The sequence below is a fragment of the Cimex lectularius genome, unplaced genomic scaffold, assembly GCF_000648675.2.
Source record: "Cimex lectularius strain Harlan isolate CLEC.00 unplaced genomic scaffold, Clec_2.1 scaffold50, whole genome shotgun sequence".
NCBI classification, from domain to species: domain Eukaryota; kingdom Metazoa; phylum Arthropoda; class Insecta; order Hemiptera; family Cimicidae; genus Cimex; species Cimex lectularius.
The window spans coordinates 952,446-968,484 of NW_019392716.1; the positions used below are offsets into that span (position 1 = coordinate 952,446).

Below are 16,039 nucleotides of genomic sequence, written 5' to 3' on the forward strand. Positions count from 1 at the left end.
TAAACCTGGCCACAAAAATTTTTAAACAAAAATTGTCAAGTTTTTAAAATCAAATCTGCAGGTTTAATCACAGTTCAATTTAAATTTCCAGAATTTTCGGTTTTGTTTTTTCAACAACATAATTCTGAGATGTTCGACTCGATGATTTGAGGCTTTTAACCGTGGTTCCGGATCACCAGGAAACAGTGTACGACAAACCGGAACAACATTGACTTGTCAGTTCGATTGTTTTCTCAAATTTCACCCTTTACATACGACGTATTATATGTATGAACTATACTATAAACTATAAAAATACAAATCGAAAGAAAAATGTTATATTTCAAATTTAAATTGAATATAATTATGCGTAATTTTCAAAGATAACAACAGCCCTGTTTCAAGCCTAATCATTTATCGTATCCTTTTTCATAATTAAAACAGTAAATACGCCAGATTATTTAAGAAAAGTAACCCTTTAAAAAAATATATATAAACCTAAAAAATGAAAAAAGGGTAAACATTTAACATCATAAAACAAACATATTAATGACAACTTTAATCTCCTAAACGAAATAAAAAAATTAAATTGTACAACATTATGGTTAAGCCTGCTAGATGATAAACTTGTAGCTTGATTATGTATAATTGGTCCGTCTGTTCTCGCTGGTTTTGTATGTCAGGTGCATTTCACCATCAGTGGTTAGCCTGTGTGTTGTTCTGTCGATCCTGTCCTTTTATTCAGTTTGTACAAGAGGGACGAAGCGTGTCTTACAGGCCGATTGACCATCAACCACCTTCGAACCTTGTACGATAAAAGTGCGAAAACGTCACTTGCATTCAGAACGAGGGTCAATCCAAATGAAAGGGATTTCTTTTTGGAATCAGGACGACCGTGGGCGTCGGTTGGAACGAAAAAAGTTGCAATTGTTCTAATTAACAACACTTTGTGAGGATACGCTCTCTAAATTCTGTCGTTTCCAATCGCACTTTAATAAACGCCTATTGACAAAAACTTTTCCTGAAACTTAGCTTTACTAGTGAAAGTCGGCCAATCGATTAGATTTTTTAATAAAACTATTCTGTGCAAAAAAGTATATTTAATCAAAAGTATTGCGTTTCCAGGAAATAGTGTGTTATATAAAATGATATCTAGAGCATAATCAAAATTACAAGCTTACATTGGTTGTAGTGCAATATTTCAAAAATATACCCATATAATAAGAAACTGAAAACGCGCATAAACAACAAATGAAACAAAATAGCAACACAAACAACCAAAACCACTCATAAAAACCAAAAAGACACATACAAATAAAAATACGTAAACAAAAAGACATAAATAAACACAAACAATCAACAACACAAATTAAATCATATATAAACCAACCAAGACACACGTAAGCAAACAAACACACAGACAAAATCATACACCACACATGAACCAACAAAGACACACATATGAAAAAAAGGCTAACAAACATGCACGCATATACGAAAATTAACACTCACACAAACAATCAAAATACCAAACAAAAACTAACAAATTATATAAACAATTACAACAACACAAAAAACCAAAACCACTCATAAAAACCAAAATGGCACATACAAATAAAAATACGTAAACAAAGACTCATACATAAACAAAACATACCAACACCCACATAAACAATCATATACAAACGAACACACAAACAAAATCATACACATATGAACCAACAAAGACACATACATGAAAAAAAGACTAAGAAACCCTCACGAATATACGAAAATTAACACTCGCACGAACAATCAAAATACCAAACAAAACCATATATAATAACTAAAAATGACACAAACAAAAACATACACAAGAATTGAAAAAACAACCAAATAAACACAAGTATAAGTTGTGAGATTTCCACTTGTGGTCTGCGGAGTGATGAACCTATTGTTTAATAGCTACGTTTCTCTAGGTCTGCCTATCCTCACTGGTGACTGTTTTGCTTTGATACGTTTCGGCATTTCACCATCTTCAGTGTATGGAGCGAAGTTTACGACCTCGTAGCTGTAACTTCACTCCACAGAAATCACCCAAAAACATAAGACTATGAAATACCGAAACGCGTCTGAACCAACTAAAAATCAGCGAATATAGGCAGCCAATATGATAGGTATCTACGAAACAACATATATAAGTGTTTAAACATGTACAAAGGAATACCGTTGCTAAATATGGTATTGTTTAAGTTCTCATGGTGTTCGATTACACGAGAGATTTTAATGCAATCCGATAATAACAAAAACTCATTAAGATTTTACTGTAAAGCTACTTTAAAAAAATAATAATTAGCTAAACATGTAAATAGACATTTCTACTATATAATATGCATGCATATGTTTTATTTGATTACAGGTCTTTTACTTGCATACGAGCATATTGATATAGTTGAATATACATAAGTTAAACTATATTTTTTATAATATATTTTAAATTTGACGTTGTAGTAGTTTGCTTGATCGGCTAAGTATGTTTTTTTTCTCAACTGGTTCTTATCAACCGGATCTGGTTCTTCCTTTATCGAGTAAAGTGGTAAAAAAGTTTTATATTTTGTCACGACAGAAGTTTTGATAATGTCACTGGCAGTTGATAAAGTACTTAATCTAGTGGTGTTTACACCAAGAGATTTTAATGCAAGCAAAAATAAAAGCTAAACTTTTTTCCCATTTGTTTTAATTTTAATACCGCTAGAGTTAATGAATCTTCCTTAAACACGCGACATTATCATTTTTACGGGCGTTTAATTAGTCTGATTTAATTTTATTGTTAATTATTTTCCCTTGTCGAGAAATGGTGCGTCGCGGCGAACTTTCATAGACCGGACGAATTTATGGATTTGTACCGGGATTAAGTGGACCGATTTTTCCCTTTCCATGAATTATGTTTAGAAAAGCTTTCCAAAACAAGTAGGCTGACGAAATTAATAAATTCAAAGAGGGACGTAACTGCTTTAACGATTTTTCCGAGTGAAATATCATTACTCTCTATCTCTTATTTTATCGTCGGTTACTCTCTATCTCTTATTTATCGTTTCTATTTATTGTTTCTGTCTTATTATTTTTTCTAGTGTTAGAAAAATTAATAAGCTCTGTTTAAACGTCTGAAAATATTACAGAGTGAAAAAAGTGAAGACGCGTGAACGCCCACTGGGTCATACTTAATTGTATGGAGAAGATGGCAAAAGATAATCAGAGCACGACCGAAAGATATTACAAAACTTTATTCGTTCTCAAAAACACCTTCAGCCCACTTCTTTAATTACTGTCAATTATTGGTAATTATTTAAATTTACTTTTCCCTGTTTTATTTAGGTTCTCCCTCTGCGGGCCTTTAAGAAATGCATATCGGTTCCTTTGCCCTTTTGGCATTTATAAGTCGAGAGACGCTTTCTGTGAACTTCTAGAGAAATGTTCCCATGTTTATAATGAATTCTTTGAAAAATCAGAAAACTGATAATCAATGAACATTGATTACATTGACATTTCAAAAATTATTTGTTATGATCTAAGTAGAGGTGTCAATAATCACCGCAAAATCTTATAAATTATTGAACTTTACAATCAGAAACCCTCAAAATTTTGATAACATAAAATCTTTAAAATCTCTAGTTCGGCCAACAAAATTTTGTTGTTTACTATCCTCATTTGTTCTTTGAATGTATATATACAGTTGAAGAAATAAAATTTCGAAAACATTGCATTTAAGCAAAACATTCCAGTTTATTCTTTAGATTAGGACCATTTACTAAAAGAACTAAACATGGTTACTTATTTTGATAGGAGAAAATTATATGATGCTCTCTTGATTTCTGATATTGTCACTGGTTTAATAATTGGTTCTGATCTTTTCTCCGGTATATCTTTCTGTGTTCCAAATGTCCATACTAGATATAATGAATGTACAATTTTATAAAAGAAATTGTGCCTTTTCCTAATTGTTATTAATTATTTACTGTTATGAAACTTGTATTTGTGTAACAAGGATAATAAATAATCTGTATATTTAAATAAATAAAAAATGCTTTGTCTTCTAAAAGTAAATAACAAATAATGAATCCAGATAGATTATTTTTGGTTTAATACATTATTAGAGTGTGTTTACAAATTGCATAAATCACTAATTTTTGATGAAATTATGTAAAAAAGCATGGAAAACTTGTTGGTTTTTATTCCAATAATCTTAAGAATTGATTTAAGCTTTGGTAAAATGCGTTTTATAGCCTTTTTTTAAATTTGTAAATTAGTTTGGCATATACTACACTTGATGTGAAAAAAATTAGTAGTAATGAGACTTAGAAAATTGTTGGTGCATATTACTCTAGTCTTGCATGTACTTCCCAACTTCCAAAGGGATATCGAATTTGAGCTTATATAAATAGTAATTCAGTAATCTTGCACTGTATTTAAGCAAAACGTGCAATTTTATAAATTATTTATTTAACAAATAAAAAGACAATAAATTCTTAAAAGAATCCATGTTGCATAATAACAATGATAAAAGTGATTATATATTCTCTGTGTTTACATTTATTTATTATGTTATCAGTTATTTTTTAATTATGTGTTGGTAAATTATTTAAAATTACTGATTTATGAAAATGATAACAGAATTAATTCTTCCAACCATCAATATTTTGAATTTGTTCTTCATTTGGTTTAAAAAATCCTAGAAAAGAATCAAATATTCTATGCTTCTCATAAAAATCAGAACCCAGAAATGGATAAACCATTTAAATATGATGAATTGCAATTTGCCCTAGATAAATGTGGTACTGATAAGAGACCAGGCCCAGATATGATCCCCTGTGAGAACTAGAAGAATGCAACTCCCACATTTCTAAAAAAAATTGTTTGGCCTTTTCAAAAAAATTTGAAAACCAAGTTATCTCTTGGTCATTTATAGAATCTCTGATTTTCCAACTATACAAGAAAGGTGAAAGGACTTAACAAGCAACTATAGAAGAATATCCTTTAATAATACAAAAGATAACACATAGAAAGATATTTAAAGGTTTACTATATTGGAGATTGGGGAAATGGGCTGAAGATAGTGTTAAAACAATTGATTTTCACTCTGGGTATAGTACAATTGACAACCTAATCATCTTGATCAATTCTATACAATTACGTTTAGCCCAGCAATTAAAGAAAGTCTATGTATACTTATAGATTTTTCTGCAGCCTTTGATTTGATTGATCAATTGCTCTTATTTTTAAAAATTACATGAAATAGATGTCTCAGATAAGATGGGCTGCATCTGTGCTTTGTTGACTGACACTAAAGAACATGGGTATTACACAGGAATCCATATTGAAGCTGTGGTTAAACAGGGAGCTCTACTTAATCCCCTGCTTTTTGCTATATTTTTAAATGATTTTGAAGACAGTCTTGATTGGGGAAATAAAAGTTAAATCACTTGGTTTCACAAGCGACATTGTTGTGCTTGCTCAGGGTCCACAGACGTTGTAATTTATGATTAATTCTAGTACTAAATATGTTGAATTGTGGAATTTAAATTTAAATAAATCAAAAATTATGATTTTTAAAAGTGGAACTAAGAAATCAAGATTGGAAAAGAAGATATAAAAATCAACCTATTGAATTTGTAAGATAATTCAAGTAAGGCAATTCCAGCTTTTGCTATTTACAGTAAACTGCCGACAGACCCAAGAATCATCCACCCAGGTGTTGGCAGTCTGGGAACAGACCTCTAATACGTCCAGCTACCAACATTGGGCTCTGGGGGGCTGCTTTCAACTAGTTTCCAAAATGAATTTATTTAAATCCTCAATACGTGCAGTGTTTGTTATGGGCGCCCAAATATGGGGTTCTACATCTTAAACAAAATTGAAGAAATATTTAGATTTTTTATTTAAAATAAACAATAAACAACAACTCTCCTGCCTCCCTCCCTGGACTCCTAGTGCCTTTTTGCACCTATTTTAGTTCACATAATGAACCTGTTTTGTACCACTATACAAGAAAAATAGACAATATACGGGCTGGAAGAGACCAATGAAATGTTTAATCCATAAAGTGGGATGGTGTAGGGAGCTAATTGCAGCCTCTGATGTATTTTATGAAAATACAATTGTTGTAATTAATTTGCAAATTTGGCTCCCTGTTTCTCCTCGAGCCAATCATTATGGTCATGAGATAAATTTATTTATAAAGTATAAATTATGTTATATTTTCATGTAATGTTCAAGAAGAAAGCAACATAGGAAATTTAGTTTTCAATAACACTCTGTGATTAAAACTTTATTTTTATTTTTTCAGGTTTGTAATTACTATTAACAAAATGGTTCCATCTTCTGACAGTAAGACAACAATTAAAATGGCTGGCTATCTAGAAAAGAAGGGCAAGATGGTACGGACAATTCCAACTTACTGCTAATTCACACTAAAAAATGCCCCAATTTCTGAAAAGTTAAAACATCAATCGTTTTTATTATAGAGGGTCGTCTCTCGCTGGAAGAAACTTTGGTTTGTACTTGAAGGTAGACTTCTTCTTTATTACAAATCTCAACTTGAATACTTAAGCCTTTCACCTTGCCGTGGATCTGTTAATATGGGATTGGCAGCCAGTGTCCTCCCAGGGTCGTATCAAGAAATCATTGTGGCGACCCGATCTCACACTGTCCATCTTGTAAGTTAAGAGTTTGTAATTAATTACTGGAACAATGTGTAACATACTGTTTTTAAATAATAAACTATACTGCGAAATATTGTGGTGAGGTGATGAAATTCTTATCATCTTGTCCTGTATTTTCTATCGCTTGGTTGGTCTGGCAAGTGCATTTCACTACCACTCTTAAAAATCATTATTTATATAAAATCTATGAAAGATTTTGAAAAAATAACACCAATGCCAATCACTGAAGGTAGTGAAACAGATTAAATGTACGAGAGTAAACAGACCAAGAGATCATGGTTCAAAACTACTAATTGTTGAAAAAAGTTCAATTAATTTTTTATTTGTAATATAGAGGGCTTTAAATAAAGTGGATCATGATATCTGGTTACAAGCATTGATAGACGCTATGAGCATACCAAACTCTACTCAATCTCGATGTTGCACCAAGCCGATCCATCATTTTCGCTATGCAGTAAGTTAAAAATCTAACATTCAGAATAAAATTTTAAACATTCATTAACATAATTTTTCAGTTTATGAACCAGAAACATAGATATGAAAATGCCTACAATTTAAATAGTCATGCGACAACTCTCCCAAACTCCTCTTCGAGTTATTTAAAATCGCGTTATGACAGTGTGGATAAAAGTGACAAAATGGTCAGAAATGACAAGTTGGACAAATATGCAAATAACTACGAGCAAACAGAAGCGAAGAGCAGTGGCAGCATAAAAACTGTGTCGTCTCACAACGGCAGATCTGACGTGCCAAGAAAGTCAAACAAGTTGCCATTGCGCGACATCTCTGTCCCAGGCAAATTCAAAATTACATCTCAAGACTTGTCAGCAAAAAGTATTAGAAGGAGTTTCAGTGTTGAAGAAGATGTTAATAAGTAATTATAATTATTTAATTCACAAGATAATTACACCTTTCGGTACTAAAGGAAACATTTTTAAAACTGTTTCAGGTATGGAGAAAATATTTATGAGAGTTTAAAAAGCACAAGCGATGAACTCAAAAGACATGATAAAAATGTAAGTAGCATTCAACAATATTAATCAATATAATACAAACATTATTTTTCTCCAGCACATGAGGAAAACTTATCGAGTGAACAGATCTGACAGTGATTGCCTTTCGATGTACCCCAGAGAGAAAATCCTCAAAAATATGATTCAGTATAATTCAGAAAGAAGAAAAATAAATAAACCAGAAAAAGCCCATACACTGCTAGGTGAGATGATGTGTATTACCTTGTAAATTTTAATTTCAAAAATTAATACTGAAAATAATAACAAAATTACTCCTACAAATTAAAATATCAGTTAAAATTACAAAGGTAAATGTTAAACGTTGGCACAATTTCACACAGGAAGGAAAGACAGAAGTTATAATAGCGATATGAGGTTTTCATCGAATGATAATCAACCCTGGACTCTTCTCGATTGGTCAAACAGTTTTGAAAATAAAGTCAGATCTGATACAGATCTCACAGCAAAGCGAAAGGAAAGCTACAATGACCCGTATTTATCGTCGAGCTATGATTTTGCAAATCTAAGGGAGTTGATAAAAGAAAAGAAAAACGCTCCGATACCCTTGCCTAGGACTCTAAATAAGAGGTCTAACTCTATTTTACGCCATTTCTCTCCTTATTTGTCTAAGAGGTAAAAAAAGGATGAATAATTGTGTTTGTTATCTATTGAAAAAAAAAAAAAAAAAATTGTATTGAAACTTTATAGCAGTAGAGAAGGAAGAAGGGTTTCAGTCAAAAAGAGGTCTCTCAGCTTTTTGAAAAAAATATGGTGCCGCAAGGAAAGCAATAAATGGGAACCGAATCCAATGCACAACCCTTGTGAATACATGCAAGAAATGGAAGGACCTGATTCGGATCTGGTAAGTTTTTATTATATTAATGTCTACAAAGACATTAAAAAAATGGCTACTGTATTGAAAAAGATTTATTACTTTTAAGATGTATATCAAAATCATTTGATTATTCATTTATAATTTTTTTAAAGGAAATTCTCACAGATATGAGTGAACGTGATTACAATTTGAATTACAAGCATCCTCGTCCAGAGCCTCCTCCAGATTATGACATTGTAACTGTTTCAGGTAAGCCATTTCTCAAAATTTGTTCAATTTAAAAAATTGTAATTAAACCATCAAATTAATTTGTTAATTTTCTCCATCAGACGATGATATGCATATTATTAGTCACAATAAAAAACTCAATATTCCGCCAAGATTCAAGAAAGATCATAAAACATCGACAAATGAAACAAAACGGTCCAAATCGCCAACGCACACTAATACAAAGACCAACAGGCCAGTTAACTCACCATTGCCTTCAGATAAATATGAAACAAGTAAAAAAATAAATAAACACTGAATTTTGTAGTCATTTTACTTCTTATTTATTTATTTTTTAATGTTGCAGACAGTTCCTGGAGCTTGGAAGCACCTGAGTTACCACCAAAAACATCAACTTGCATTGACAACGCAAAAGATCTTCTTAGCCAGGATACCGACAACGGAATATCAAGGCTCTTCAAGGAAGACATTCCAAAAATTGTATCTGAATTAAAAAAAGACAGTCAACCGCTTTCCAAAAAGAAAGACGAATTGACAGAAATACTTGAAAACTTAAATACGATGAACAAGCCAATTTTTGCGACATCTCTCTATCAAAATACAAAAATCATATATGTAAGAACTTATAGCTTTTCCTCACCTTGGGTTTTATATTAATTAATTATTTATTTTTTTATTCAGGAAGAAGCTAAAAAATTAAAGAAGAAGGAAGAAGAAAAAAATACAAAAGAAGACCCAGATTACGACATCCCCCGCCCTCATGCATCACTCTTGCCAGCCCTCAAAAACAGCCCGATCATCTCTGACACTATGGAAGCAACACGGTTCTTTGCTGGGCAGTTTGAAGATTCGCTGGATATGGTCGCAGTAAGGTATCAGTTTTTCAAAAAGATCAATCTGTTTTGATTTTTCATTCAGGAATATTTGTGGTTCTTAGTCAAAACCTTGAAGAAAACCAAAAATTACAAAAAATTAATAAATTGGTTTTTAAACTTGAAGCATGAAATAAATAGATAACAGTATCTTTCGAACAAAATGTTGACTTAAGCTTACAAAAGGACACAACTTCCAAAATAACACATGGACTTATTGCTGAAAATGACAAAACACATCTGACAAACAGAATCTACTGGTGTGAACAGACCAAGATAATCAAACACACAATTTATTATGTGTGTCAAAGTAAGTAAACTTAATTTATTACTATTAGAATTTAGAAAACCCTGAAAGACAAAATAGTGAAATAAACGGGTAAAGAATTTATTCAATAAACAATAAATGTGTGTTAAATTGTTCCTGAATGAAATTTAAACATTTTGATCCTAAGTAAGTAAACAAAAAAAATGCTCTTTCCATCTTACACCTTTTTATCACAAATTTGTTAAATTATTTTATCTTCTTTTACAGAAAAGTGAAAGATGACTTGACCATGGCGCCAGATTCGTTAGAATGTGACCCTTGGTCGGTGAGCGAAGACACTGACTTCTCAGAGGACAATTGGAGTTATCACCATCAGGAACCGTTGCACACCATGGTTTTGGACTCTTTATATCACGATTCTATAAATCCCGTATATCCTTTGGGGATTATAACAGATTATACACCAAGAAAACAGTATATCCACTCTGTGCATAATTTAAGGATTAGTTAGAGGGGGATATTTGAATTTTAGAAAATAACAACAAAGACTTTGAATGACCATTTCAAGACCAGTGAGTCCGTTGTGTACATTTAAAAATGTTTCACTGGGCTGAAAGGTACTTTTTGTAAATGAAAAGTAACGTAAAAGTCATGTTGATTAACGGGTTTTAATAATTAATTATACATTTTTTATTTGACTTGCAATGTATGTATTTATTTTAACTATAAATAAACTATATTTCACACATTTTTTTTAAATGTAACAAACAAAGAAAAACAACATAAGAAACAAAAAAATGTCTTAATTCTACCATCTTTAATAATGATTTATATATGTATACTTATGTTGATACAAGACAACCATGCTAAAAAAAAAAAAAAGAAGCATAATACAAGTAGATAGTTTTATTTAATTAAATAATAAAATTCACTAGCAGTGCAACTCAGCTGTAAGTAGGTTTAGTTTAGTGTTTTTATTTTTAAACTATAAATTGAAATCTGGGCAAGTTAATTAATCATAAAAACTACCAGGTAACCAGAAAAGTTTGAGCCGTTTTTCATTGTTATTTTTTTAATATATGTAATCAAAATTTCTATTTACAAAGGAGGTTTAGGTGTTGCAAGACACTGTAAAGTTTGCACTGCGTTCAGTGATTAAAATGAGTGCACCACCCAAAAGTTAAAAAAATTAGCTTCTGGGAAAGAGAGGATTGAAGATGAACCGCAGTCTGATATATTTGCGATAAAAAAATTTATATTTTTTTATTTGATAATATAATTTTTATATTTGACAACATGAAAAAACTAAAACAAATTATACATTAAATAAGTACATTAAAGAAGGAAAATTAGTTGCAAGAAAGCAAATTGCACAAAAGAGAGAAGAACGCAAAACATTTTAAAAAAATCTTAATTAAAAACCTATTTATAGATTATAAAAATAAACATAAGCATTAATTTATTATAATTATATAATAAACAATAAAAATAAATTCTTTATTCTGCTAAGCAGTGATAGGATTAAAACTTCTAATTAAAATTAAAAAGCCAATAGTAAAAATCTAATTATTTTGAATAGCTAGGCAATATGATGTAATGGTTTCTAAAGAATTACTGAATATATCTATTTGTGGAAATTTCTTAATAAGGTCAATAACTATTTTCTGGAGTCAGTTGATACCAGAATGAAAAAGATAATCATACAAAATGTGAGAAATGAAGGATATGGAACAATATTATGGAGTGGAACTTGAAAATTTAGGTGAGAAAGTAATAAAGGCCACTTGATTCTACTATTTATTACTTTATAAATAAACACAAAATTTAAATATATACAATGAGATTCTAATGAAGATAAATGAATAGTAGATTGAACATTGTGAATGATAAGGAATATTTAATTTTGGAATTGGATTTATACAGGCTCAAATCTTCACGTGTACGTACGAATTATACAAACATATGTCGAGTTGAGCCTATTGACTATTTGTAGACCACCGACAAGTCCAGCTTTGCTATTTACAGTAAATTACTGGCAGATTTGAGATTCACCCACCCGCGTGTTGGCAGTCCAGTGGCAGACCTCAGTTTTATCCGTCCAGCCATCGAGGCTGGGCTTGGGGAGGGGGTGCTATCAACAACAGCTAGGTCAATTCAGCACCCAACACATGCAGTCCCAAACCCATTCGTACTTACATTCATTTTTAAATACATTCACTACTACTTACATACAATTCAACTTGATATTCCTCCATCACCCTTTATACATAATATACAATTAAACTAATTGAGGGTCGATGGGGTACTCGATTCCACCATGACCTTCTCACATCACACATCCACACTAATAAGTACATTCATGCTAATAAATACATTCACTCTCAACAAACTAGATATACACAATTGTTATTACTATATACAATAGAAAAACACCACAATATTTAATTTGAAGATGAATTTAAAGAGTTTACTTGGAACTTAATCTAAAGAATGATTCTGACAAAGAAGATAATGAGGCCAGACAGGAGACGAGAATTCATCTTTTTACAGACAAGGGAGCAATACAGTTGTTTAAAGGCTATATTATTGAGTATTGCGAGATATGAAGCCCAGTAACATAAAAGATTTATTTACCAGTGATGAAATATGTAGTGAAGAGGACATATTTACCTTAAACATGAATTTCATGATAAATTTTAAAATCATCTGCAAAAAGAAGAAAATTTACAACAAAATAAAACAAACAATAGTGGTCTAAATGGGTCGCAGAATGAGCATGAAATTCAAAATAACGGGAAGAACAAATTTTAACAATTTGAAAGTTATCTTTAAGATAATTTTTAAACCATGCAAGAAGACCAGATTCCTATATGAGTGAATTTTATATATAAAATCTTATCTTATATAAAAGAAGAATTATTACTACTAACTGAGGGGCAAAAAAAAAAAAATTATAATCATCTTATATCTTAATATGTTAAAGTATCTCTTGGACAATCCTTCATTGATTATCTTACAACAATATTTGGTCCGTTTTAAAGGATTAGAGGTAAATAAAACACAGATAAAATCTCTGTGTTTACACTTGGATTTGGTAAATAAATCTTTGAATAGTCAATCTCTTCTTTGTTGGGTTTTCTGTAAAGCTTCTTTCTAACCTTCTGATGGTTTGATTTTTTTTTAAGTTGTACCATTTTTAAGTTTCAAATTTGTTTGAGTGATGGTTTTAAGTGACACAGCTAAAATCATAGCATTGTTGGAATATGGAAGAAGTCAAGCTTTTGCTTAACATTCCCAGAACAACCACCCGAAGGGTTTTCCATCACTACAAAAATACTGGTAGTTCAAAAAGGCATGGATCAGACCAGCATTGTGTCATATCTCATTTTATCATTTCAATTGTATTTTATTGTTTCAATTGACAATGCAAGGCCCCTCACACCTAGGACCGGTGGTGACTACTTGTAATGGGCTTTAATTCAATATTTGGAGTGGCCAGCATGTAGTCCCGGCTTAAACCCTATCAAACACTTTTGGGGCGAGTTATCAAAGAGGGTAAAAAGTCGCCCAGTGATGCCAGAGAATTTGCACTGTGCATCAACATTCTACCTCTGTTGAGATCAAGCAAAACCTTCAACAAGTTAGAAATGTTAATGTCAATTCATGCAATGTAGGGCAAAGACTTTCAGAAGATGGATTACGTGCAAGAAGGCCTGTCACTGATCCAGAACTTCTGACAAGGCACAGAATGGCTTGGTTAGTTTCATAAGAAATCACATCAACTAGGTCTGAGCAAGATCATATAAAAACCCTTTTTTTGGATGAGTCAAGGTTTTGTTTGAGGTCCTCTGAAGGTCGAGAGAGGGTTTGTAGAAGGACAGGAGAGTTGTATATCCCTGCAACATTTCCACTCCTGAAAAACTATGGATGAGGTGGTGTTACGGTTTGGACAGGCATTTCTGTAAAACGTCACACAAACTTGGCATTTATCGATGGTTCCCAACAGCTGCATGATAGATTCAAGATGTGCTCACAGAAGAAGTTCTTTGTATGCTACCAATTGGTTTTATTTATATGCATGACAATGCAAGGCCCCACACAGCTAGGACCATTGGTGACTACTTGTAATGGGCTTCAATTCAATATTTGGAGTGGCCAGCATGTAGTCCCGGTTTAAACCCTATCAAACACTTTTGGGACAAGTTATCTAAGAGGGTAAAAAGTCGCCCAGTGATGCCAGAGAATTTGTACGAATTAAGAATGGAGCTGCTGGAGGAGTAGAAAATATTCCACAGCACTAAATTCAAAACCTCATAAAATCGATGCCATGTCAAATACAAGCGGTGATCAATACAAGAGGAGGAAATTCTCTGTACTGAATTGAATATTTTCTTCATTGTTTACATAGCTTATTTTGGGTAAATTAATCCATACATGTTCAGCAGTCATAATTGACCATATTGATTATTTCAATAAATTATTCTTTTTATCTAGCATCTTGGTTGAAATGAAAAAAGTTAGTGTCATAAGCGGGTTTCGAACCCAAGGCTCAAGTGGCGATACTAACTTTTTCTATCAACATATCAATTTTTTTTCTTTAAAAAAACAAATCACTAGAAACTTCTTTGTTAATGAGTTGAACAGAAGCAGGGGTTAAATGAGGGGGACATTGTATAGATTTGGGTATCATCAGCATATAAGTGAAATTTGGAGTAATTTAAACAAGAAGGGAAGTTGTTAAAAAAATTTTAAAACAACAAGGGTCCTAAAATTGCACCTTAACGCCATACTTAAGGAAGATCGGGGCATTTCATTAATTAACTAAGTAGTTTGACTTGTTTACGTCCTGACAAATAAGAGGATATTAATTTTGATGATGAAACTAGGAAGCGGGGTTTGTACTCCCCATGCACTTCAGCCTTTGGGCTTACTGTACCTTCCTAATACCCTAATTCAGTGCAATCAACTCTACCCTTCTTCTCAGAAGTATTAGGTCATTGACTGTTGCTGCTACAATTTCATTCCCTAGGTTTTTCCTGTTTGCTAGGTTAAATCTCCATTGAGCCATTGCTTCGCATTCAAAGATGATATGGGTGGCTGTTTCCTCCTCCTCATTGCATAATCTGCAGATGGGATCATCGTTATAAATGCCCATGTTGTGTTTTCTCAGATACCAGTGACCGTTTAATGGTTCTATCACTCCTCTGAGTCTAGCCATCTCCGACTGCAGCAGTGAGTTTGCCAGTCTTGGTGAGGGTTATTTCATCATAAGTTTACTATGTCTAGGGCCCCTAGAGTTTATCCATTTCTACTTTGTTTTATTTGGATCCATTCTGTGATGAAGGATTCTGTATTTGGTTTTGTTATCCCAAGTATAGGGCCTATGTATAGTCTCGCAGATCCTCCCATTAACCGAAATTCCTTTGTATATCATCAGGTTGTTGTGTTTCCCCAGGTTTTGGATATTTTGGTTGCATTCACTGACTAATTTTGATGTGATTTTTTGACATGCTAATAATAGCTGTTGGTTATCAGATCTTATGAGGATTTTTTTGCCAGTGTAACCTCTTTTAAGATTTTGTAGGGCACAAGCGTTGATGGTATGTATTTCTGCTTGAAAGACCGAAGTGTACTTCCCTAATGAATTTGATTTCGCATATCTTGGGCTTGTACAAAAAAAAAAAAGATTTTACCGGCTCATTTAGATCCAGCCCTATAATCCTTATACACCGAAGCTGGGGAACCTGTCTTAAATAGAAGGATTCAGAAGCAAGTTGTGTCCTTTTATGTTAGGGCAATCCCAGAACACCTACTTAAATAAAAACTGATCCTAATATTAAATTATTCTATGAAAACCACCCTAAATTGCCTACACCATTTATATATCAGGTACATAAATATCTTTTCACAATGAAATATAGATTCAGATCAAACCCAAAAAATAACCCAGCCCCAACCCTTCCCTGGCTACTTCCAGAAGTTAAATTTGATTTTTCTCTTACAAATACTCGCAAACAGGAAACAAACCCTGTAAAGTTCAAACAAAAATTCCTTGAACTACACCGATTTAATGATGATGCCTCAATCAAATACACTGATGGTCCCATAAAATCACATATGGTAGATTGTTCTTATGTAATTGAGTG

At 32.2% G+C, this 16,039-nt stretch overlaps 1 protein-coding gene across 1 annotated transcript; it reads left to right on the top strand.

Moving 5' to 3' along the window:
• Positions 1–3,221: 3,221 nt before the first annotated feature.
• On the top strand, positions 3,222–10,622 carry LOC106664384. Its single transcript, XM_014390063.2, has 14 exons — positions 3,222–3,296; positions 6,302–6,392; positions 6,480–6,671; positions 7,012–7,131; positions 7,193–7,551; positions 7,627–7,693; positions 7,749–7,893; positions 8,032–8,323; positions 8,399–8,552; positions 8,678–8,774; positions 8,855–9,028; positions 9,100–9,368; positions 9,435–9,625; positions 10,161–10,622. Exons 2-14 carry the CDS (start codon positions 6,324–6,326, stop codon positions 10,402–10,404), a joined length of 2,373 nt encoding a protein of 790 aa, XP_014245549.1. The 5' UTR covers positions 3,222–3,296; positions 6,302–6,323; the 3' UTR covers positions 10,405–10,622.
• Positions 10,623–16,039: the final 5,417 nt, after the last annotated feature.